The 25,178-nt window shown below is 50.7% G+C and overlaps 6 protein-coding genes across 6 annotated transcripts; 3 read left to right on the forward strand and 3 right to left on the reverse strand.

Annotated features, from left to right (window-relative positions):
- Window positions 1–1,183: 1,183 nt before the first annotated feature.
- On the forward strand, window positions 1,184–2,388 carry VFPPC_08438 (xylitol dehydrogenase XdhB; the record flags this gene model as incomplete). Its single annotated transcript, XM_018287152.1, has 2 exons — window positions 1,184–1,377; window positions 1,458–2,388. 2 exons carry the CDS (start codon window positions 1,184–1,186, stop codon window positions 2,386–2,388), a joined length of 1,125 nt encoding a protein of 374 aa, XP_018144037.1.
- A 1,189-nt stretch (window positions 2,389–3,577) lies between these two features.
- VFPPC_16084 (mitochondrial F1F0-ATP synthase, subunit G) lies at window positions 3,578–4,307 on the forward strand (the record flags this gene model as incomplete). Its single annotated transcript, XM_018293837.1, has 3 exons — window positions 3,578–3,824; window positions 3,921–4,005; window positions 4,076–4,307. 3 exons carry the CDS (start codon window positions 3,578–3,580, stop codon window positions 4,305–4,307), a joined length of 564 nt encoding a protein of 187 aa, XP_018144038.1.
- Window positions 4,308–5,833: 1,526 nt separating this feature from the next.
- Window positions 5,834–6,145, forward strand: VFPPC_17817 (hypothetical protein; the record flags this gene model as incomplete). Its single annotated transcript, XM_022429498.1, has 1 exon — window positions 5,834–6,145. One exon carries the CDS (start codon window positions 5,834–5,836, stop codon window positions 6,143–6,145), a length of 312 nt encoding a protein of 103 aa, XP_022285448.1.
- Window positions 6,146–7,285: 1,140 nt separating this feature from the next.
- Window positions 7,286–8,589, reverse strand: VFPPC_08439 (methyl transferase; the record flags this gene model as incomplete). The annotated part of the gene is made up of 7 exons (XM_022428611.1): window positions 7,286–7,340; window positions 7,403–7,828; window positions 7,901–8,050; window positions 8,103–8,159; window positions 8,211–8,362; window positions 8,414–8,507; window positions 8,576–8,589. 7 exons carry the CDS (start codon window positions 8,587–8,589, stop codon window positions 7,286–7,288), a joined length of 948 nt encoding a protein of 315 aa, XP_022284409.1.
- Window positions 8,590–19,558: 10,969 nt separating this feature from the next.
- On the reverse strand, window positions 19,559–21,587 carry VFPPC_14405 (transcription factor IIA, alpha/beta subunit; the record flags this gene model as incomplete). The annotated part of the gene is made up of 3 exons (XM_018292174.1): window positions 19,559–19,643; window positions 19,754–20,604; window positions 21,468–21,587. The coding sequence occupies 3 exons, from the start codon at window positions 21,585–21,587 to the stop codon at window positions 19,559–19,561; spliced, it is 1,056 nt and encodes a 351-aa protein (XP_018144041.1).
- Window positions 21,588–22,692: 1,105 nt separating this feature from the next.
- On the reverse strand, window positions 22,693–24,456 carry VFPPC_08442 (WD-repeat containing protein slp1; the record flags this gene model as incomplete). Its single annotated transcript, XM_018287154.1, has 1 exon — window positions 22,693–24,456. The coding sequence occupies one exon, from the start codon at window positions 24,454–24,456 to the stop codon at window positions 22,693–22,695; it is 1,764 nt and encodes a 587-aa protein (XP_018144042.1).
- Between the last annotated feature and the right edge of the window lie 722 nt (window positions 24,457–25,178).

Here is a 25,178-nt window from a genome sequence, read left to right on the forward strand (position 1 = left end):
TAATCTGGATAATACTTTCTTATTACACGATACCTTCCATGTCATCTTGCCAAGTTGACAAATATTTGGTCCTCCGATCGGGTGGATCTCGACCTAGATTAGCATCATCTAGAACGCCAAGACGGTGCGGCGGTAGAATTTCCCATTGGAGCGGCTATAAGGGTGCAAAGAGCCTGATATCCCAAAAGCCGAGACTTACCAACTGGAAGGAAGCTCGGAAAGCAAGTCCAGGGAAACATGATGCTTATTCTTCCGGAGTAACCTGGTAGTTTCTCGGCCTGGGTTCCACCTGCAGGAAAGGATTTTTAGCCGTCATGTTGGAATAGACACTGCCAATTCGAGTCAGTTCCATCTCCATTTATGTAGCTCCATTGGCCCACGGAAGATCCGCGACATGACGGAGCTCTGTCGCCTTGTTATTCTCCTACCGCATTTGTTCTTTCTGGTTGCCAGGATGGTTCCTTATCAGGGGTGTTCTTTCGGGTTTAATTCAAGCGAGGAGCTGGGAAATTTTGCAGGTTGTTTCACCCCTACCGTGCCGGATAATATGTCAATCTGCAGTGGCTGGCGGTGGCTGTATCGGACAATCGTCTCGTACGTGATATTCTTCATGGCGGCTTGTATCCCGCCCTGCACATCAAGCACGGATCTCGCTAGCAACAATGTCAAAAAGGGTCTCGTGATGGTCCGTCTGCGCCCGTCGTAGAATCAAATTGAATGAATTCATATTTCGCTTGGTCAGATGACGACTGTGATTGGCGCGGCAACTTGAGGCCAACTTTAAGAAGGGAAACTACGCGGCGGGTTGCACTTTCTCCAACGGAAACCCCCACACCAGGCACACAATTTGAGGGGTCCATCCAGTCCATCCAAGAAAGATGTGCCACTTTTCCCACCTCCAACCCACTTCCACCAAGACCTCACAAGTAACTTTGGCTTGAGCGTGCGGGGAGCACCGGCAATTTGCCCGAGCTTGAAGATGAATAAAGCCTCTAGCTTGCCACCAAGGCGCCGTCTCAAAATGCTGCTCGACCTCGATTTCGTTCTTTGCAACTTTCTTTCTGCTACCGACAAAGTAGTTCAGGCGAATGTGAAGCCTAGCGACTTTCTTCGTATTTGATCAGATCACCAAGAACAACCAAGACGGAATACTGTCCTTTCTTTATACCAGTTTGTCGGTAAAATGGCCCCCGCAGCCGTCAATACCAATGCCAATGGCACCGGTCTCTCTCTGAAACCAAATATTGGTGTTTATACAAACCCAAAACACGATCTGTGGATTAGTGAGGCTGGGCCTACTGCTGAGAGTGTTTCGGCTGGCTCGGACCTGAAGCCTGGCGAGGTAACGATTGCTATTCGAAGTACTGGTATTTGCGGGTAAGTCTTCATTTCAGGTTAACCTGATATACGGTATCTGTGGCTGTTCACAACAAGGGTACTCACACATAAAATTGCAGATCCGATGTTCACTTTTGGCATGCAGGCTGCATTGGGCCCATGATTGTAGAAGGTGACCATATTCTGGGCCATGAGTCTGCTGGTGATGTCATTGCGGTGCATCCATCAGTGACCAGCTTGAAAGTTGGAGACCGCGTAGCAGTTGAGCCTAACATCATTTGCAATGCCTGCGAGCCCTGCCTAACGGGACATTACAACGGCTGCGAGAACGTCGCCTTCCTGTCAACACCGCCAGTGCCTGGTCTATTGCGCCGATATGTCAACCATCCAGCTGTTTGGTGCCACAAGATTGGCGACATGTCCTATGAGAATGGGTCCCTTCTTGAGCCGTTGAGCGTTGCTCTTGCCGGAATGCAACGAGCCAAGATGCAGCTCGGAGATCCGGTACTGGTCTGCGGTGCTGGTCCAATCGGCCTGGTTACCATGCTGTGTTGCGCTGCTGGCGGCGCAAGCCCGCTTGTCGTCACGGACATCTCGGAGAGCAGACTCGCTTTTGCCAAGGAACTCTGCCCTCGGGTCATTACTCACAAAATTGAACCTGGCTCTGCCGAAGAAACAGCAAAAGCTATTGTTAAATCGTTCAATGGAGTTGAGCCTTCCCTGACGATGGAATGTACCGGTGTGGAAAGCAGCATTAATGCTGCCATCTGGGCAACCAAGTTTGGCGGCAAAGTGTTCATTATCGGTGTTGGAAAGAACGAAATCACCATTCCCTTTATGCGTGCTAGCGTACGCGAAGTCGACATCCAGTTGCAGTATCGGTATAGCAATACCTGGCCACGGGCTATTCGACTAGTGGAGAGCGGTGTCATTGATCTGTCGAGGTTGGTAACGCACAGATTTCCCTTGGAAGATGCGTTGAAGGCATTTGAGACTTCGGCAGATCCCAAGAGCGGGGCCATCAAGGTGCAGATTCAGAGCTTTGACTAGACTATGAGTCGGTTGGGATATTGCATGGATTGTAGAGTAGAGCGATGTGAGTTTCGGAGTTGAGGCTGACCTCTGAATGAAGTGACATTGGTTCCTGTAGCACTTTATTACATTAGGAATATAGCATGAAAACAGTTTGGGTAACTTGCTTGGGACGTGTGTGAGAGTTGAAGAGTGATTTCGTGTAACAGATGAATGAGGGGATTGATAGGTGGGGTGAACAAACCGCACAGGTACTTGAAGAGTGCTTTCGAACATGTCTCTATTGAATTTGAGTGGTTGTCAACTTAGAAGACGGGAATTGAAGCCAGTCGCATGTCCGTTGTATTCCCATTCACCTATTGCGCCACGGGCAAAGGAGGTTTCCAACAGGCACGCACTATAAGAGGAACAACAAAGGTCTCAGAGACAATACTGGCATGATACCAAGAAATAGTAACATCAGCCTTCTAATATTAGCCAAAGAATCCCACAACACTCCCAGCATACGAGGTCCTCCAGAGTATCATATCAATTCTTCGCTGTGAAATAGTGCTGGGCTGTCAGATGTTGACGTGCTGGAAACCAAGGTACAGTGACTGGTAATTGGGTCACCGCAATATCCGAATTTGAGCCTATAGTTTTCTTTATGAAGACTCCACTGAGCTTTAGCTTTAGTAAACACTTGTCAATTCTTACGGCCAACAACATGATTTTTGAAGCCGACTTCTGCAGAGGTACCAAGGGACACGATCTCGATTCACAGCTCAGAACGCTCACACAGGACAACACCACAAACTGCAAGAAATTTCGTTTACATATGAGGTCATATCCGAAAGTACACTTTCAAACTTCACAAAAATGAGGTCATCCTTAAACATAATTGCACCAGATACTTGAACCGTTCGGTGCATCCCCAAACATGTGCCTGAGCCAACGGCCATCCAAAAACGGACTAGCGCCACCATCCAAGCAACCACCAATCCAATCGGCCCAGGAAACCACCTCACGAATTCTCCCGAGCTTTTTTTCTCCCTCAGCAGAAACAGCCGACCGAGTCCTCTCGCCATCAATTGCCCTCCACGCAGCGCCCCAATCCGCACAGGAAGGTATCTCGTCGTCTCACTCTCGACTTCGCGAGCAGAATATCTCATCCTCCCTTCCCCGGACCCCCGCTCGCACCGCGCAACGCTCAAGACAACCGACCAAGATGCCCATGTCGCTCGCTCGCCCCATGATCCGCTCGCCGGCCTTGCGGATGGCTTCTCGCCGCTTCGAGAGCACCGCCGCCAGCAAGGCCACCGACGCTGCCAAGGAGACTGCCTCCAAGGCTCAGCAGGGTCTGTCGCGCGTCACCAGCGCTGCTGGCCCTGCCATTGCCGGCGCTGCCCGAGGTGTTGGTAATGCTCTGGGCAAGATTGGCGGCCGGACCGGTCGCCTCATTGGCTTCGTTGAGCGTGAGTAGTCGCCTCGCTGTGCGTGCGGCCGTTGCAGGCGCTTTCGTCTTGACGGCATTGAGGCATTGTTCGGGTTGCTAATGGCGTTTTGTGTAGGCCAAACCCCCTTCGTCGTGTACTACTCCAAGGTTGGCGCTGAGGTTGCCAAGCTGGTCTTCCAGGGCCAGAAGATGAGCCCTCCGTAAGTTGTCTCTTAATTTTCGCAGATGATGGATTCGGAATTGCAGTCTAACGGAGAATTGTGGCTATAGTTCCGTCGCCACCTTCCAAAACACCTACCAGACTCTCTGGAGATCCTTCAAGAACGGCTCCCTCTTCCAGTCCCCCCAGAACATGCTCCAGCAGGCCCGCAACCTCAGCAATGCTCAGCTTATTGCCGGCGGTGTCGTTGCTGCCGAGTGCATCGGATTCTTCACCGTCGGTGAGATGATTGGCCGCTTCAAGATTGTCGGATACCACGGCGAGACCGGCGCTCACCACTAAGCGAAACGTACGTTTGCAAGAAATGATCAACAGGGAGGACAATCCCAGGCTTGACTTCGACGTGCGGCTGAAATGAAATCTAATCGGAGAAAACGGTGTACGAGCGAAGAAACAGATAGATGGATTGGTATGGGGAGCAAAATAGACTTGAGGACGTTTCCGCCTGGCTATAGATGACGTCTTTCAGTCCATGCAGGATGAGGGTGGTCTAGGTGGAAACGTCTTTTGTTGCCTGGCCTTTGGGGGATGTAACGGCGGCGACAAACACCATGTGTTTGAACCTTTTTTTCATTTGTAACATTGTACATCAGATGCATTACCATAGCGGTTTCCGTCCGGCGTGGCAAGCAATAGGAACTGATATGATGACACTTGGATGTGATGCGGGAATTGTGACTGCTGCTACACTGGTGTGATTCGATGTTGAACCAGACGCTGAAGCCAAGTTGGTTGATTCCTCAATGCTGTTAAATCGTTTGTGTCCTGTACCTCGCAATCTGACGCAGTGTCTGAACCGATAGTTCAAATACAATGAACTGTTATATCTGGAGAAAACATACCAGGCCACGAAGACACAACCTTGAATCAACATACAATCAACATCCGCAGTCCTGGGCGTCATTCACCACCCAAAGGATAGCCAGTCTTTCCCAAAAGTGCATCATGTCACGATACTCGCCATAATTGCCATAATTCAACATAAACACCAACTAAATGCCTCACAGCCTCACAGTATCCATTCATCCCAGTTACCAAAATCTCACCATCCTCATCAACCGCTAAGCACCTCACTCCATCTCGTCCACATGGTTTCGTTCTGCATCAGTCCAACCAACAACCGACTATGCAAGCACTAGTCCTTAGATCAACAATCCCCACCACATGGAATAGTCCAGTATACTAGGATGGCGCGAACCTACAGTACAACGATCACGTAAGTCTTCGGAGTTGTCGCCGCTAACGTTTCTTTATGAGGCCTATATGTGTGGTATTATATAGCCCGTGGCTTAGCAGGCCGTCCAAGTGGGCAGGCAACCCATGGTGAGGATCGCCATAAGTGACCACGAGGGATTCACGGCGAAAACTAAAATCTTTGCTCACCGCAGAAGTGTAACTCGTCCGTATCGGCATTTACATGGTGCCCCGGCACTTATTTAAGTTTTTCAGTACAGAGTGGCATGGGGTTGCCGATGCAGAAGCAAGGCTGATTCATCATGTGGCGCTTCACACCAGGAGCACAGAGTTTGGCATCCGAACCACAAAGTATAGTCCAGTCGTCAGATTTGAAAATTTTCCATTGACATCAGCTCGCAGACTGGATGTGGTCTGGTGCTATACTTCTTCCTGACCCCGGTCACTTCCCTACAGTAGGGCGGGCGTACCCCCGGCTTACATTTCATTTTCATGGTCTAGTACCACCAGCCAAGCCAAGTCGCAGTTGCACCACAAAAGTTATGAACTGAACCTTCACACCCATCCGTCCATCCATCCATCCATCCATACCCGTTCATTATTATACATCTCATATGCTATTGCTAAGACACCTCACCACTCGCCATACGTGTATTCCGTGCTCCTCCCAAGAAATGGAACGAACAATACTCCCAGCTAGACCCACCGTTGCAACGTCCGCAACCCTGCAACCCTGCCATCGCGACGCTGCATCCAGACTTTGCTACGAATTCGAATCCGCCTGGCCTGTACCTTGCCCCTCCCTTCCTTCCAATAATCCAGCTCAAGATTCCGCCTTCTTGTGGCTAGATGCACTCAACATGTTCAATGCGAAAATCAAAAGACTCCCTGACTGTACCCAACCTGACCACCATGCTCATTGGTGACATAACCACATTCCCCCAATCGGTTTGGCCAAGAAATCGTTTGCCTTTGGCCGCCTTGCGTCACTGACCTGCCTCTAACTTTGCTTCGCACTTGCTAATGTTGCTTGCCAGTGGCTTTGTGCCGCCTGGTTTGATCCTGACCCAGGGACCGGAAAGCAACCCGCACCTAAGCGGTCGTTGGCGACCGGTTCAACGAGGGCGAGTGTCCGGCATCCTTGTCAAACCAAAGTGAAAAATAAATTTGCACCTAGGAAGAGATTCCCTTCAAAAAGGTTTCCCTACGCGCGTTGTTATTGTGTCGTGAGGAGAGGTCATCCCCTGCCGCGGTTACGACTACGAGCCGTGGCTCCAGTCCATGTATACGCGCAAAGGTTAGTTCGGGAAGCCGTATAGTGAGTCTGAGTCGGCTGTGATCGACCAGCATTGGGTATGACTGTTTCTCTCAAGTTCCTAGGCGGTGAGATGTTTGGTAGGCATGTCTGCCTATGTCTCCTGGAGTTGGTCCACGCCCCCAAGCTGTCCTCCGGCAATGCCCCAAAACACCTTTTTTTCAGGGTTGCCAACCAAGTTTCTGACAGCCCACGCCCTTGAAAAAGGTTCCTGTTGAATATTTCGTAGCTCTGTTGCATAAAGGATGCCATTGCTTGCTTGACTTGACCCTCGCCCGGAGGACTGTGAACACTGCCAACCTTCTTTGGCTTTCCACCTGCCCGTCCAACAGAAAAAATGCGTCAAGATGATGTTTAACATGATGGTGAGAAACATAAAAGTGAAAATGAAAATGAAAATGAAAATAAAAATAAAAGATGGCAGCAAAAGGGGTATCATATGCGACACATGTTGCTATTGATCGGCCAATTCGCAGGCATCCGCAGTGTAACGTTCACCAGGCGCCAAAAGCCTGTGCATAATGAAAAACAAAAGCATATGGAAGGCGGAATTGGATATGTTTAAACAAGACCGCGAGCCTCAAGCCAGCAATCTGATAAGAGGACGAGGAAGCTAACATTTTCCTTCGGGCGGCTAGGGTGTAGCGCACTGCTTCTGCGGTTTGTTGGACGATATTGATGTAACTGTCGGTGTACTGCTTGCAACTTATTACACATGCACTGTTGGGCAACGTAGCAACCGGAGACAATATCATGCCATGCCACCAACTTCATGGTCGGATGGTCGTTTTGCAGACCAGACATGCCTAACATGAGCCAACCGTGGTTAGTATCACCTCTCCTCCCAGTAGGGTGGTCAAAGTCTTACATATTGAAGTATGCGTGATATCGCAACACACAGATCTCGTGATTAACGTCGCTGCAGAGTTTTCGGACCTCCTCCTGATCCATGCCCAATCCTTCAATCATAGGCATTGTGCTCATTGCCGGGATACCATGAGATAGACCAAGATTGAACCATCTCGCAACGTCTCGTTCATGGCGATCGGACATCCACGGGTTGACATAGCACCGGATGACCTCTTCCCTGAAGTCGGTAAATCCAGCAGCCTCCATTGCCCCCCTAGCGGCAGCTGCGTCCACCCTCGCATTGCGATGAAATCGGTCTAATGCTCTCAAAAACCGATCCGACCATTCCTTCAAGGCAGACGCCCGCGGTATATCATTTCCTTCCCATCCAGGTACCCAGTCGATTTCGACATGCTCGACATATCCTGACCCAGGCGTGAGGTGACTGAGAGAAAGTTAGCTCTGTCCAGTGGGCATCTGGAGGTCGGACCGCGATTTGCTGAATATGCTTGCTCACTGGAATATTCTTTGGTAAATTTCTGGCCACAATTCATAACGTATGCTTCCATAAAGCATCCGAATATGCACCAAGTCGCAGCCCGTAATTAAAGATTCCCAAGACGGATCTTCAATGTCGAACTGGATGGTGGTTATTCCAGGTGGGATTCTTCTCGAGGTTAGCAATGAAACCGCAAATAGGGCAAGGTGTTTGTCCATACAAAGCTGGCTGGATTTTATGAAGGTCTACTGCCATGATGACGGGCTCTACATTTGTTCTTCTCAGACAATCAGTACATTGAAACCTATGGCAGAGACATCTGACTCACTGTTCAGCAACATTAATTGCCCAGATGCCTGTTCCGGTGCCCAAATCCAAGACTCGAAGAGGGCCATTTTGAGGTAAGTCTGGTAAGTAGAGGGCGTTTCGACGCGCCACTAGAAAGAACTTATGAAATAAATCCATTCGATTGAGCTCTTCCTAAGTAAACGGGTTAGAATCCAGTCGAAAACGGGGAAGCGGCATCCATACCGCATCGATGGGAAATAGATATTTCCGTGGCCGCCATGACCCATAGTAACGGCCATGTTGCCGAAAAGCATGAAGTTGCTGAGGCGCATCACCACTGAGGAGCGTAGTTAGTCCTTGATATGTTCGGAGCAGAGGCAATAACAACGTTTCAAGAAGGCGTACGAGTTTTGGGACATCTTAACCGCGTTGCCTGAATTGGCCCCAAGGACAACGCGATAGTCCGGCGACAAACACTGCGACGTAATTTTGGCTGAACTTTGTGCACTTTGTTCGTGTTCTTAAGCGTGAATTGCCCGTTCCGAGTGGCTAACCGCAGGGTCCAAGGAGTTGCCAGCAGCTCTATATCACACATGTTAGAGTCCAATTTCAAATCAGCTTCCAGAAATCGGCACGAAGAAAAGAACAACCGAGAAGTTCGGAACACCGCACACGAGTGGTGGTTGGCCTGGCTGAGGCCCCTCAGAAGCACACCAAGGAATGACAGTGGACGTCACCAAAGCTGTCTTCACGATAAAGGCCGTCTTGGAAGCGGACCACGATTCGGATTGATGTGCTTGGCCATATAGCAAGGTTCAGGATTTTGTGAGGGGCGACGACGCAGGGAGGGAAGGGTAAAACGGGGAGAGAGAATCCATATCCCAACTATTGACCGAGTATAGAGTATAGAGATCTTCATGACGAAAGGCGAACGCTAGCAGAGCACCTAGGACAAATAGGTCGAACCAGGAGATAGCTAGAGCCGTACCCCAACCCCAATATGACCCAGCAAAAAATTGTTAAGATGGTGAATATGTAAATACGCAAAAATAGCACAGCCCGGGAGCAGAAATTTGATGTTGTGGCCGCAGGTCAGACTGGAGGCGGCTGGTTCAGGATGCGCAGCAATGTATGTCGCTGGGCTTGTCAGGGTTTGAGAGAAAATTGAAACCACTCACATTAATACGGTACCGAGGACACTCAGGTGTAAGCGAATAGAGGCTCAATGGACGAGCAATTAGTTGGATTGGACAGGAGTGAATCAGTTATCGTAGACCGCAGATTTCTCCAAAATCGCCAATGTTGTTGAGGTGTATAGTGAACACTTTCCGCTACTTGTAGTGTCTGTTCCAGATTTCTCCTAACTAGTTCTGGTATCGAAAACCATATACCTCGTTGGGACTTGTTCTTGTGAGGCTAGGGTTCGGGAGGCGAGAGGTGACCAGATAGTGGCCAAATATAAAAGTGGTGAAGGTCTCGAGTTGGTTTGCTCCAGCGGAAGAAACGGACTTCGTGGGAAGTAAGGTTCTTATTCCGGAGACTGGTAAAGCATGTATAAGCAAAGCAATTTCTCCAATGCGGTACGGAATTGTGGAATAGGAACGAAGTAGCCAAAATATGCAGAGTGTGAGAGAAAGCGAGGTTGAAGTCTTAAGGGGTAAAGCAGCGTGTTGTGTACGTTGAGCAATGGTTGAATGCAATGGTTGGTTAAACAAGCAACTAATGCTGGAGACTGAAAGCTTGAAGAAAAAAAAATCAGATCTGGCCGGGGATGGCACCTCTTAATATTGGTTGGAAAGTTTGGGCGGCAGTCTCGTCGTCGAAAGGGTGAGAGGCGTGCGTGAGAGATGAGAGGCGTGTGTTTGTGCTATGGCTGAGCATTTGTGTGTGTGCGTGTGCGTGAGCGTGAGTGTTCAATGTTGTGTGTGTGTGTTTACCTGAAGGCAAGGCCGAGCTGGGTCAGGCAGAGGCAGGAGCGACACACCGGGCTGCGAAGGAGGCATGGAAAGAGCGAACAACGTCAAGTCCTGTTTGGTTGTCTGTCCGTCTCGACCGGTGCGGAGTAGCAAGTCGCTCAACGGGCAGACAGTTGGCGGTTGGCGGTTGGTAGTTGGTAGTTGGCAGTTGGCAGTTGGGACCTGACACCTGGAAGAAGTTGGTGTCAACTGTTCCAGTTTTGCCAGGCGCACCACACCAGACCAGAACGGACACTTGAAACCAGGCGCTTTTACCAGAGACCTGATCAAAGCACACCAGATCAGACTTATGCTTTTGCCTGGCCTTGCACGTTGTACTTGCACTGAACTCGACTCACTCGGCTGCCAACGCCTCTACACACCAGACAAGACTATTCGGCTTCCCAAGTGGGTGTGTGAACAGCTAAGCGCCACAATTGATGAACAGAGCAAACATCGACGACGCAACACCTAGGTTCCAAAGTTGTGGGAGGTGTATGAACTAGAGGGATCGGAAACCGAAAGCCACCAACTGTTGGAACTGACCAAAACGGCTGCTATGAGGCAGACCTGGGGCCGGGCTTAGCCTGGCGCGCGCGGATCTGCCCATCGGCCAAGCAGGCTCTACCCAGGCTCGAATACCTGCTACGACTCCGACAATGGCTGTCGACTTATGGCTGTTGGGCAAGCTCTTGGGCTATGAAGATGAAAGGTTCCCACTGGTGTGGTCATTAGCGGCTAGGCTCTGGGTGTGTGTCGAGTGTTCATGTATTTGGGCTGGAGCCACCGTCATCCACAACCGGAGTACAGAGAGTGAGGACGGGGCACTTCGCGCTGGGATGGGGACCTGGGAACATGACATGGGCCTAGCAATGGATTGTGGCCTTGCGTTCCGGTGTTGGTTGGCATAAGCCCGGTCCAGCATCTTCGCTTGAAACCGCAACTAGAACACTGGCGATGGCTTGGGCGACTGTGCAGTTCCCACAAGGGTGCGAGCAGGGACCGAGTTGTCGAACACATGAACCAACAAACCTCCAAGACCACTCGGCGGGTAATGCCAAACCAGATGGTCGACGAACAGCATGGTGAAATTTTCTCACAGACAAGAGTCGGATAAAATTAGTCCAACCATGGGCAAGCTCCACACAGCATGCATGTTGGCAAGGAGTTGGATGTTGAAAAGAAATTCTTTGCGTCTACGGAGTGCGGACTACACCAAACCAACTTAATGTCCCAACAGCGAGCCATTGCCAATCCGCTTCGTCCACAGAGCCGGAAAGACCATGGACACCAAACAAGCAACTAACGAGTGGTCGTGTTGATGGACTGGACAAAGCTTCCCGCAGTCATGGCCAAAACCCGCCACTTCGTGAAATTTTGATCTTGACATTGCTGCCCACCAATGGACACAAAGATCGAAGAGTGTGACCGTCCTTATCAGGCACTCTGCAACGATAGGTAACCTCCTCCGTCATGTTCCCCGTGACTACGGGGTACCGTCAGGCCCTTGTCCTTGTCCCTGCTGCGGCCCGGTCACTCATATGCAGTTGGTTTTTGCATTGGACGTTGGCCTGTTGACAAGAGACTCTTGGCTTTGGAATGGGCAGTTCTGGTACACCCGGGTTTCTTTGTCAGAAAGCGTTGATGCGACTTGGTGTCAATACGACCGAGAGCCAGAATCCATTTGCGAAACTGAGAGCACGATTTCTGGTACACGCTGAGCGCAAAGGCAAACGACCACTTGGTCTTCTTCAACTGAAAAAAGATACTACTGTATTCCCACCCAGCGCGACTTGAACCAGCACATCATTGACACCACACTAATCGCATCTTCGTTTGCAAGTGAGGCAACATCTAACTCTCAAAGGCCTAGCCTCCAAGTCTGTCATAGGCATCTTGATCTGTCTGTGCTACGGCGTCTTCAAGCCCTTTGCAACTCACTCAAGTGATGTGGGGGAAATCAAACAATCTCGCTTCTTCATTCTTCCACGCGCCACCCTCCTCATGAAGATCCTGGTCTATACCCTTGTCTGTCGACCTTGGTCGAGTTTGCCCAGTCACCAGAGGGAATTTCGATGCTTGAGAAATCAGGACTTGACCATTCACACCCCCTTTGGCTTATCGATCAGTCACCCTTGTTCTGTTACAGCTGCCTGATGTTACTCTCCGACCACCTTTGTTCATTCTAGCCTCAACTTCAGATTTCTCCAATACCTACTCGAAGGAAATCCAATTCACCACGAACTTAAGCCACGATTCCGTTTCTCCTACCTCTCACCACGCGGCCCAAGCTATTATAGATGGCCGGTTCTGGCCATTTGACAGCTCCTTTGCTACGGTTCACAGATGTTTTGAGTTCAAAAGAATGTACATTAGGTACCAATACTGGCCGGCAAGTATGTCGTCAGCCAGACGCAAGGGACGCAATGCACCGGATTCCTTATGCTTCTTTCGGTATCCAAAGTGCTGCTGTGTCACTCCAAAACGTCAACGATCTGTGTATCAGCACTGGTGACGGTTGATTAGATCCAATCTTGTCCTGGTCGCCTCACTAAGATTGGCAAGAATATGCTGAAGCTTCGTGGTGAATCAGGACTGGGCCATTCAAATGAACAAGGCTACGATGACTCTTGTTGGCCATCCTTCGGTGCTCACGGCCATCCTGGTGACCATTGCGGCGCTCACAGCAGCACTGCAATAATGTTAGTGCTTTTCCTGAATCGGCGTTGATTTCCGGAACAGCTCGATGCAAACATGTAAGGGACACCATTTTCAGCCCCTTGCACAACTTGCCGCCTACATTGTCATGGCATTATTAGCGTCTAAGTGCAGCTCCGTCTATGGCTCTCTGCCTCAGCTTCTGCCAGGAACGAAGACACAGGGCTGGGGTTTGCGTCTGTCCTGACAGCCAGCAACTTGCATTCCTCACCCCTCATCCACCCAATTCCCCGCTTCATTCTCTGTCTGAGTTCAGCACCCTTCTCAACTTTTTTGCAGCTCTTCTCCAGCGAGGTCTTCCATGCTCACGGTCGGGATATGTCTTGGGTGGTGGCTATGATGCCGCTACCAGATCCATGAACCCTCCTTTATACTTCCGAGTGACATTTTTTGTAATGTCATTTGTTGGTACACGGAACCTCTTGAGTGTCTTGCGGGTGAGATCATAGGAATTGTGAAGCAGTGGCTTGCAGGATTTCGTCATATAATGGTACTATGGCTACTCTTGACCCCTAATATTCTACAGCTTTGAAAAAGGCACATCACGACATACGACACGGCAGTGTTAGACTCATATTGTAGCCCTCGTTGAGTGGCTGCAGCAGTGGACATCCAAGAGCTCCTCATGAGGCCAGTGCTGGAATATCCAGGGTGTTGGTAGAGTCTAGGACTGCATCCAGGGTCGCAGCCGTGGCCGCTTGCATTTTGGGGAACAAGAGGCCAATCGCAAATCAGCAAATCTGTTGGAGCCTTAGTCGGACCGCCTGCCGATCAATATCATACGAGCCATTTGATGTGAGCCAGTGGCAGGCAGAGTGTCGGGCTGACCCTCCGTGGGTTGTTCCTAAATTTCTCCAACTTCGGCATCAGCCCAAGGCTTTCACCATTGCGAACCTAAGGGGGAACAGTTGATGGTCGCCATGGGTCTCCACAGAGCTCTTGGCCGATTCATCAATGAAGCCAGGAGGTGGACAAATTGAGGCTTGCAAGAGGCGTTGTCCACATTTGCCAACACGAAGCCTAAATCTGGCTAAAGTCGCTGTAACACGCAGGTATTTGAAGGTGCATATCTTCAACGACAAGAACACCGTCGCCATGCAGTACCTGTTCTGGTACCGAATTGGCGAGGCTTCATCAATTTTATTTCCGTCTCAGAACAGCTTCTACAGTGCAAATTGTTGCAGAGCCCAAGGCCAAAATTGGCTAGTTTAGGTCTCAGCGAAGTCAAACCGGATGGCGGAGGAGATGGCAACTTCCCTTGGTGCGCATTTGCTGGGGTCAAGATCGTGGCCTCCGCAGCATTAAACGCGATAATCTACGCTCTGTGTCAGTGTGTATTCCAGGCGAATCTGCCAGCCTTGGGCGTTCTGCTGCGCAATATCGGCTTCGATGTTGTTTCACACATCTTGAAGGATGTATATGCAGGTCGTCACCAGGGCTTGGCTCGCCTCTGTGTCAGACAATGGCGCGCGGCAAGCAACAACTTTGTACTAACAAACTTGAAACACAAGAGGGTGACATCGGCAATATGTTGCCAAATGAATCATCTCTTCAAGCGTTGGATTGATTCCATTGACTTTTGAGGCTTTTGGCGTGTCTAAACCCAGTTGGCCAACGTTGGCCTCAAACGCAATCCCAAAGCTTCTTGGTTGACATCTATCTGGTACAGAAATGTCGCTCTCGCAACGCTGGGCGCTTGTAACCACCACACCTCAGGGTTAGCAGAATTTCAACTCGGTGTCTGCATGGATTCCGCAGGCATCAGACATTTGACTACTGTATCTCAGCGACAATCTCGCTGAACGTGCACAAGGTGCCTGTTGTATGCTGATTTCCGCAATCAACATTTGAAAGGCCCCAACGCTGTTCCTGATCAGCCGCAGATATGATGAGACGGATTGTCGTTCAGTTGACACTCTTCGTCACTTGCGTCCTTTCTGTTTGAGTCTCTCGCTGGAGCATGATTTTGCAAATTTAATCGGTCACCGCCGGGTTCTTGGTTTTGATTGTCTTATTCACATCGGCCTATTCAATGGCCGGCTCGAGTGCGAAGATCTGCTCGCTTCCTAGGTAGCCACCTGGTCTCGAAGGAAACAAAATACCCCTCCTGGCAGATCCCAGATGTGGCTGCAGATGCAGGCCACAATTGAAAAAAGGTCCGTCATGTAATGCGCCTTAGTCACATCGTGCCATGTCGGGGCGAATGGTCACCTCGATGTCTATGCAGCTTGACACCGACGCATCACTTTTTGTGAGCGCTGGTAAATGTAAGTTGACTTGTGCGACACTGTCGCCAGTGCTGCGACCCAGCCATGAAACAACCCGAATTTTGGCCGTTTGGACCGTTGGTCGACGGCCAAAGAGTCAGGTCTCTTGACCACGGTACGAAGCAGTGGCCGCCGAGTATCGCGAAACGGCCGAAATAGCATCGTCGGTCGCCTGTCGTCATTTTTGACCAGGTTTTGCGACCTCGCCTCATTTTGTTCATGACGCAATGTCAACACGAAAGCGCACGGAATAGACACGTCTCCCCATCCGCGGGTTGACTGCACCATGTGATTCGTTCCCAGTCGTTTGGGATTCCGTGCATCAGCTACATACGAACGACACCAAACGATTCCGATATACCTCAACTGTCTGCACACCGCTCAATTGGCGGTTTGGTGGCTATGTTGCTGGCGCCCTTTGTGGCTTCTCTGGGAAAACTTTTGCCGAGACACGTTGTCCACGTACCTGCTTCCACACTACCTGAAGATGAGAGCCAACAACACACTGACCTGCAGTTGGATAGCCAATTGTACCATGAAAGTCGACGGTAGCCATTGAGCAATTATGCCAGGTTTCAGCTGCTCTCCTCTAGTGCATTTTTACCAATGCCACTAACAAGCAAAATCACGCCAAGGTAAGCTCCTGAAAAAGGAGAGGATCAGATCCATGGACACTGATGGCTTTTGCGACAACAGAGGAACCCTGGCCGGATATGCCATACACCCAAATCTGCGTTTTAGCTTGTTGCTCTTGAGGGTGGCAATGGGCATAGAGCGAGATGTTTGCCGCGGCCATATTTAATTCTATATTAAGCTGGTATCCAACACCTTGGGCATCTATAGATGTGGTTGTCTAGCAAAACAGCTTCGACCAAGCCCAATTAAACAATTGTCTTGGGAAGACCTCGATCAGAACTGGCCACTTAACGCAGCCCATTCCGTGTCGCACGAGGCATGACGTGTGGCATTGGTCGACAGTGGACGTCAAGCACATCTAGTGGTTAGATGCCCAATCTACATGTCTCGATTTGGCTGTATCAACCAGGGGAGACCTGGAGCCACATTCAGCCAAGAGAATTGGTGGTAGGAATTCTACGACTTTCAGAGAAAGCTCGAGTATCCTGGTATCAGTGAGAATAACGAGCCAGTCGACACCAAGTGCCGTCGAGGACTACATCAAACGTAGTCCATAAGCTCCGTCCGGCATACACCAAGGGCTGTGGCGTCAACGCCGTGAAGTCATGCTGAATCCTCACCTTGGCAAAAGTCTTCACAACAGACAAGTTGGGGCAGTTTCAAGCACCCCTGAACCCTGTCGAACCAGGGCCTGTCCGCTCGGCTGGGTCCGTCAGGAATCTTCGGCTAACCTAGTTTTTTGTCAGAGACTCAAGGACGCTAGTGTTGTGCGACCATCTCTCCCGGGCAAAGTGCTTGAAGAGGAGGTGCCATTCAGGGCTCTACATCTTCGGGTCTCTCCAGCGAGGGGCGACAGTTGCCAGCTCCACAACTGAGTATTCGCTTGTTAAGTTCATACGAATCGACCAAAGTAAGTTCGTTCCTGGATTTTCTCTGGCTTAATGGTGAGGCGATGTTCAACGTCGGATCAGGATGCTGACTTTTGGCCAGCTGACGCCAGTGGTGACTATTATGTGGGAGTGCCCTTTTGAACTTTAGAACCTGGAATATCCAATACAGCCTTGTTGGGAGGTGGATCGTCCCTGGATGTGGAAGATACAACAGAACTTGCGGATTTGTAGTCGCACAAGACATCGGCCTTACTAGGCTGACCCCTCTCGACAAAGTACGCAACGAAGCTTGGAAAATAGTGGTGGCCATTGCTCTTCTGCCCTGTCCAGTTCAGGAGGGGATTGATTGGTAGCTTGGATACGCTAAACGGCATGGTACGAAGCGGCGCAGTATGGGACATTCATGAACCTTCCGTCTAGGCAAACTGGAGCATGCTTGGTAAAGCAGTAAACAAGCAGTTGGCAAGACATCCATGATGGACCACTTGACCACCACCCTGCAACAATATGCAATGAAACATCGACAATCAGGTGTGGCGAAGAATATGAAGGCACGCTAAAGAATATTTCTGGGCATATCTTCACGTTGTTGATCCATGCTACGCCCAAGAGCTCTGACGATGGTACTCTAAACCCGAGAATTAGCAGCTGAGAGAGGCATCGGTAACTCGCAAAAATCCACACGCTGAAGTGGGACTTCGAGACCCTTACTATTTGATGTAATAATGTTGTTACCAAGCGTGGCAAGTACCAGTTGGTGCGGTTTTGGATCGACTTCGAATCATTACTGAAGGCAGACCTAACCTTGAATACGAGGTATATTAGACGGGGGGCTGGTTTAGAGGAAATGAGCTGGATTCCATCTCACTTTGCAGGGCAACACATCGCGCCATGGGCGTGGTGGAATAACTACGAGGATTGAATTCGCCTTTGATACGGTGTACAAAATACGTGGTCCCAAGGAATAAGGGCACACACCGTGGTGTGAGGGATAAAGGATCTGTGGCTGGGAACATGGGTGCACACCAGCGCAAGGAAGGCCGCTGCCAGCCACGTCTTGCCAGGCCGAAGACCACAGCTTAAGCTTCAAGTCAATTGGCAGATTCGTTATGCTGTCACAGTGGCTTTGACTCGGTATCGAAGATCACAGAGCCCAGTGCAACAATCTCCGTCAATGCCCAAAAGAGCAAGGCACTTGGTGCGACTAATTTCACTGACGGATGAAGAATACACAAGCGGTAACACCAAAGGAAAAGCGTACATACGGTGTGCGATCTTGCCTGGGTGAAGGAGGTTCTGGTCCGATGCTACTAGACAAGACATGGACCTTTTCGCTGCCACTACAACGAACAATGCACCACGGGGGTACATCTTCGCCGGAGTGCTGGGTCTCTCCGCGCGGCTTCTCGACGGCAGATTCAGCTCCTGATGAAGATGGGGCAATCATAAGCCAGACAGACAGATGGAGGGTACACGCAGGCAGGGCAGTGGTTGGAAAAGCAAGATTGCCCGAGTCGCTTTCATCTCTCACCTCGTTCATGCGCACTTCTCAGACGTTGACTAACAGACTAGTGGTACCCTGGCCTGCAGCCCCGCCACCCGCCATTGGCTGAACCACTCTGTCGGGTCGAAGGTGCGGGGGTGTGCGAAATTGGAATTGGGTGATTTGGGTAAAAGTGCGGGCGACGGGCGCAGCTATCAGCGGCATCCAATCCAGCTCTGGGCTGAACTTGAACTGGCTGGGTTAAGTGCTTGAATGAGCTCCCCAACGAGACATGGAAGATACAAGACGAGAATCCTGCTGACCACCGTCCATGACATTATCGTTTGCCCCCTGCCCTCGTCTCTCAAGGTCCACGCCTAGACGACAAGGACCCCAGAAGTCGAAAATGGAATCAACCCTCAATCAGCAACGAGGAAACTTGGCATTGTGGCAGATGTCAGCTCAGAATTATTACACATCATCTTACTCCGTACACCAACCCAGGCATCGCCGGTCATCCTTTCTTCAGCTCCCAGGTGTCTAGCCACATCGAGGTTCGCTCAACACGCTCTTAAGAAACCCCCGGTGATAGTGGACAGGTGCCCAGCGTCTCCTTATGGGCATCACCGCCTTCATTTCTCCAGCAGTGCAACCCATCTAAACCGGCTTGGCGAAGATGAGAATGATCCCAACGAAAGAGACGGCGCTGCAAGTTTTCAAGCGCGGTAAGCGGCGTCTCCTGCGCCTAGTTACATGCGACGGCTGCAGATTGGTCATTTTGCCGCTTAACTTGTTGACTTTTTCTATCACATCATCATGGAGAATTATTGATTATTGACTGTTAGGTTGTAGATGGCGGCAGAAACGCACGCTGATTGGAGTTTGGGGATGTGAAGGATTGCAGTGTTGGTAGGTGAGTTATGTCTACCCTCCCTTGTCATTGGGGAAGAACAGTTGTGTTGGTTCACCATTTTGAGGAGAAAAGTCATGGCCAAGGGAATGGATGATAGGGTAAGATGACCAGCTTTGAATCAGCGAGGAACAGAAGCGAGGGCGGTCGGACATGCAAAGCGCTTACGCACTCACACTGCATGACATGGTAAAGATTGTTAAGCTGTCTCCATTTTCTGTTTTCGTAACTACGTCCGTCTACTGTACAAGTGCAACGAAAACGCCGAAATCACAATCAAATTTGTCATTTGTCCATCTCCATCTTCACGGACCACTACCAAGATAATCCACATGCCATCATATCATCCCTGTTTCATGGCTGGTAGCGAAACCAACCGAAAACGAAAGGCACATGACAGCCAAGGGTGATTTCACGACTAAATGCCTCCATTCTGGGATACTCATTAGCCGCCATTGCCGCAGTTCCCAAATCTCTGAGGAATACAGCGGCAGGCAGACCAATAATATGTACGTAGCGTTGAGCAAATTTACCACTCATACTCGCCCGTGGCCTTGTGAAAGACGTATTCCTTGCCATTGACAGTGAGCACGCCGTCCTTCAGGGTGCATTTCCTGTGCAATGTCAGCAACGTCTCAGATTTTGCATGCATTCACGTAATAGAAGCTGGCGTCATCGTAGTTGATGACAAGCCAGCGGCGGGGAGAGGAGAGGGAACACGTACCACTTGTTCTTGACCCGTTGGACCTTGTCGTACATGCATAGCATAATGTGGCCCAGTCCTTCATCGTCCACCTCGTCATCATCATTCTCATCCTCTGGATCGTCGAGATCAGAATTGATGGCATCTTCGTCGTCGATTTCGTCATCATCATCATCACCCCCGTCATAGCCAGCAACTCCCTTGCCCTTTCTTGAGGATCTACTCGTGACTGTGTGTTGGGTTGCTTCTTTCAAGGGAAGCATAAGACCACCGCCTTCCATGGCCTTGGCCCTGGCGGCCATTTGGGAGTGAAGCATGCGGTCAATTTCGACGCGACCAAGCTCATTGAGGGTGCCTTCGGCATTTCTTTGCATCAAAATACCTTCGTAGTCTTCCTCATCGTCACCGGGACCGTCGGTTTGCCCGTTGGATAGGGTTGACGAGCCAGCGGCAGGCTGTTGACCTTGCTGCTGTTGCTGCTGTCCCTGGATGGCATTGATGGAGCCTGCGGCTCGGATGCCATACTGGGCCTGAAGCTGTTGGGCTGCTCTGCTGGCCGCTACGCTGGTCTTGTTATCCAGACTATTGTAGTTTGGCAGTGCCGGCATAGAGCCGCCCGCACCGGGCTCTTGCTTGATGCCTGGCTCTTGTTTCACATATCCGGGCTCGGTTTTGATGCCGTTTTGACCAATTGCGCCGGGTGTGCTGCCTGCAGTCGGCAATGAAATGGTTGGGGAGAATTGGGCTTGTGTTGTGTTGTTCTGAGGAGCAGCCTGTTGAGCTGCGGGTGCTGGAGCAGGAGGTGGCGGCTCAGGCTTGGGATCCCAAGGGAACCGGGCCACATCAAGCTGGGAAAGCTTTTGTTGCCATCCCTACGAAGCTGTGTCAGCGAAATTAATCAAACAAAACCAAGAGATGTTGCTTCAACGAGGTGCAAGACGAGGGAAGCGTCCTGATGGTTGAGATGGCCCTCAACGGTCATCACCAAGAACAAGGACTCAAAGCCAGCAAAGCTCCCAAGGCCACACAGGGTTTTTTGGCATCATTTTCATCACCACGCCGCCGTCAATCGAAATAGCGTCCAGGATTTGTTTGCTCAAGCAGTCAAATCATATAAGTCGTCCCGACATCTCGGGACCTAAATGGGGCTGCACGTGACGAGGCGTGTGATTGGGGAGTTCATGTTGGTGACGATGGGATGTGATGGTCAGACGACACAAGGCAGGACAGGGCAGGACAGGGCAGGACAGGGCAGGACAGGGCAGGACAGGGCAGTCAGTGCTAGGCAGGGCTGGACTGGGCTGAGTTGGGCTGGGCAGGCAAGCAGGACGGAGGACTTGACTTGCAGGGGGCGGGGAACTTAAAAAGGCCCATATAGCGCTGGACCGCCCGCCTCCTCTCGCCGCTCTTTTGCTTCGAGTCCGCTCTCTGTGCCGCCGTTTGTCATGCCGCCACTCCGTCCAAAGATAATGATCGAGGAAAATATCCATGCATCAATGCGCAACGGCACTCGCTCTGCTGCATCGATTCTGGCTCTTTTTTTTTTGTCGTACATCCCCTGAAAACAAATTCAGACGGTTTCAGCGATAGCCATGGACTGAATGACCCGAGAGCTTTGTCTGCTCAAACACAGTGCAGCTGTTCGCCTCCATCGTGCATAACTCTCCGCGACCAAGGCACTCACTCCAAGGGAGGACCAGAACAAACAGAAAAAAAAAAAAGGCATCCATCTTACCTGACGCAACTCCTCTAGAACACTCTCTTCCACGCCGCTCTCTTCAAAATCCACTCGCGAACTGTTCACCACCTCATCAATGATGGTCTGGTAAACAGTTCCGACAGCCTGGTTCGACATGATGGTCCCGTGGCCAAGGTCGCTACTGCAGCGTACCCGTACGAGAAGAAGACCCGGGAAACCGTGAGCGCGGTTCCTGAAATCCCGTCGCGGGATTCGAATACCGTCTAGAACTAACTGCCTGCGACTTTCGCGCCCCTTTTGCGATTGTCGAGAGCAAGCAGAGGTCGATGGGATGGTTTCGTCACTGGACCCAGTTGGTTGCGGATGCGGATGCGGATGCAGATAGGTAGGACTTGAACTCCCAGTAATGCCGTTGCACCAACACGGATAGATTCCGCGACACTCGTAGTCTGTAGCTCTTCGTCCGTGTCGGGGATAAATTCCTGTCTCGCTTTTGCGCGTACGTTTTAGGCTGTTATCAGAGGTCCGGTGCCGTGTCGCTTTGTCTTGGCCCGTAGTATGCAGTGGTGAGAGATGAGTGCGCTGGGTGGATTTCGACTTCTAAACCGCCTCCGCAACGATGCTGTGCTTAGTAATCTCGATTGATGTGTGCTTGGCTTCACTAGCGGCCGAGGCTCGCAACGGCTAAAACTCGAACCTTCTTTGTCAAACAACAATGTGTTATTATTTCATTCCGCAGACAATCACTTCAATCTTGCCAATTTCATCCAAATAAATCCTTTCCTAAACACTGTCTCCTAATTGAGCTCCTTGGCGAACTCGCGGATAGATACTTCGTACCTTCACTAACAACGAAAAAATGGCATCTCAAATATCAGGGTTGTAGACATCTGGGAACACTTGAACACAGGACGTCAATCCTACGAGAGACCAGAAATACTAAACCCAAACAATGACAATTTATATTTCCCATGTCCAAATCCCTATTATGAAGACAATGCTCCTTCACTTCTCACGAAATCAAACGTACACTTGCTACTCAGTTACATCCCCAACGTCAAGTCGTAACTCGTGTGCAGACCATCCCATTCCAAAATTCATTCGTGCGTGGAGAAGCGCTTTCGTGCCACGTGCTGAAAAGAGTAAAAAGCAAACTCCAAGGCGCCGCGCTTAAAATTTGACTATCCACGCCAAAATCGACTAGTAAATGAAACAGTCCATACCTACCGTTCGACAAAATGGTAACGATATGACGTTTTGTTTACCGGATGGTCATATGCTTGACCATGTCTGCCTTGCCAGAAGCTCCGGAACCACCAATGCCAGTGGCCGTGCCAGCCTTCTTCTCAAACACCTTCCAGAACTTCAAGCTCTCATCGGCGGCAGCAGTTGCAAGCATCTGGCCATCTGGGCTAAGGCAGCTGTGCAGGACACGGCTCTCGTGAGCCGGGATCTCGACATTGCGAACCAGCGTAGGATAGCTCCAAATGCTGAGAGAGTTGTCAGGGAATCCGCTAGAGCTGACGATTTCCCGGTAGTGAGGGCTCCATCTAAGGGATGTAACCTGAGAGCCGGTATCGATGCTGTTGACTCGAGCACCAGACGTAGAGTTCCAGAAGTGGATGTGACGGTCATAAGAGCCACCGCCTGTAGCCAGCAAGTTCATATTCCACGGGCACCAAGCGAGGGCCTTGACGGCAGCCTTGTGGTTAGTCTTGGTGAACTTGGGAACAGAAAGAGAGCGAGCGTCCCAAATGGAGACGAGATTGTCGTTGCCGCCAGTAGCAAGCTGAGCACCATCTGATCGCCACTCCAGGCCACACACTTCGGACGTGTGAGAGACAAGCTCGGCAACCTTGTGTTCAGCGATACGAACGTCGTGATTGAAAACCAAACCACTACGTGCGCCGCTCGAGAGAAGATGCTTGCTCCATCCCATTACACCAACACGGGTGTCGTGACCAAACATGCTGCGAATCTTTTGGCCTTCAGAAACGTCCCAGATTTGAACCTCGCCGCTTCCCATGCCAACACCTACATAAGCGCCGTCGTCCGACCACTTGACACTGCTCACATAGGTGTCTGCAGGACTCTCCAAGAGGCAGCTCACACTGCCTTCATCGGCAGACCAGACGTAGACACTGCGTTCCAGGCCGATGGCAACTTGGTTGCCGGAGCTCCAGTCGAGCAGGTTGAGATAGTAATCATCAATCAGACCTGGGGCGTCAAGCACACGTTCAGGAGCAGTAGCTATACGCCGGCGGAGCTGAGCAGAGCTGGCACTGTTTGGCTTGAGGGGCCGGTTATACTGCTGGCGAAGGTCTATAGGCTTGGAGGACTCTGGAGGCGCAGGCTTGAACTCCAAGATTCTAGTGTTTAGCTTGACCCCACAAGCATTGGCCAACGAATCTTGGTAGGCAACAGTGTTAGGTGAGGGTCGGGAGTAGGCATCTACCTCATCGTCGTTGATGCTTAGACCCTCCAATGCAGCTGCAGCATCATCGGCGGCAGAAGACAAGACAGATGAGCTGTCAACTTGGCTGCTCTTTGGTCGCTGGCGGTCACTTCGTGGCAGCTTGCTGGAACCTGCATTAGCAATGGCCGAGCTGGCTCCTCGATTAGGAATAAAGCGGTCGCCAGCATAGTTGAGAGTGGTTTTGGTGGACTTTTGCCTCAGAGGCGCCTTTCTTGACTTGGCGGAGCCAGGTGTCCTGACACCAGTGCCAGTGAGAGTGAAATCGGATACGCCAAGCTCAAGAGCCCTGCGAGGTGTAGAAACAGTACGAGCGATATTGGATTTGGGAGACTCGCGATGGGGGTTCTTAGAGGAAGATCGAGTTAAGTGTGTCATCAGATTCCCACTGTAAGTCGACTTGGTCTGCTTGTCGGGGGTGAAAGGCGACGAGTTAACACCATTTCCGGACTGACGAGGGGACGGGGTAAGAGGAATCCGTCCGCCAGCGGTACGGGTCGAGAACAGTCCCTTGTGGGATTTGATGGGGGTTGATACAGTTGCAGTAGCCATGATGTCAGGCGGCAGCGAGCATCAACAACCAGAGAGCCTCTTGACAAGTATCGGCCGAAACTTGTCAGCGGTGACTGAGCGAGTTCCAAGAGACGCTAGCTAAAGGCTCCTGGGTGAGTTATTATTCCTTTATCGGTATTGGATATCCGATATATGCAACAATGCTGCACGGAGACGAAGACGAGGACGACTGGTAAAACGATGATTCTCGGGACGGATTTTTTTGTAATTGTTTTCGGGGCTTCAGTATTTTTTTTTTTCCTTTTATAGACGTAGTCTTGGTGAAGCAGAGCAGCTTCGTAATATGCGGTAGCAAGAAGAATGTCAGGTTGTCGGAATGAAGAATATGTGTCATATGGAAAGCGAGAAGACCAGCACAGAAGATGTCAATCACGCATTCCTTTTATTTACTTTGTGCCCCACCTTAGCTCTGACTAGGCAACGGGAAGACTGGGGCGGAAAATATAGCATCCGGGCCGATGTCTGGCCAACCATGCGCTAAGCCGATTTTGGACAAACATTCCCTGCATTTTTTTCCGGGGCCGCGTCGGTGCAGGGGCGAGAGAGAGACATCAGCCAACTTCAGACGGTGATTGTGAACAGGCAAAATTGGCCAGCCCCAGAATCAGTCGGGCATCTCTTGCAGCTAGTTCAGAGCATCCGCTTTGCTCCATCGCAGCTGCATTTGTAGCCGTCGCGAATATCCGCTGTTCACCGGCTTC

Source organism: Pochonia chlamydosporia, chromosome 4 (genome assembly GCF_001653235.2).
Source record: "Pochonia chlamydosporia 170 chromosome 4, whole genome shotgun sequence".
NCBI classification, from domain to species: Eukaryota; Fungi; Ascomycota; class Sordariomycetes; order Hypocreales; family Clavicipitaceae; genus Pochonia; species Pochonia chlamydosporia.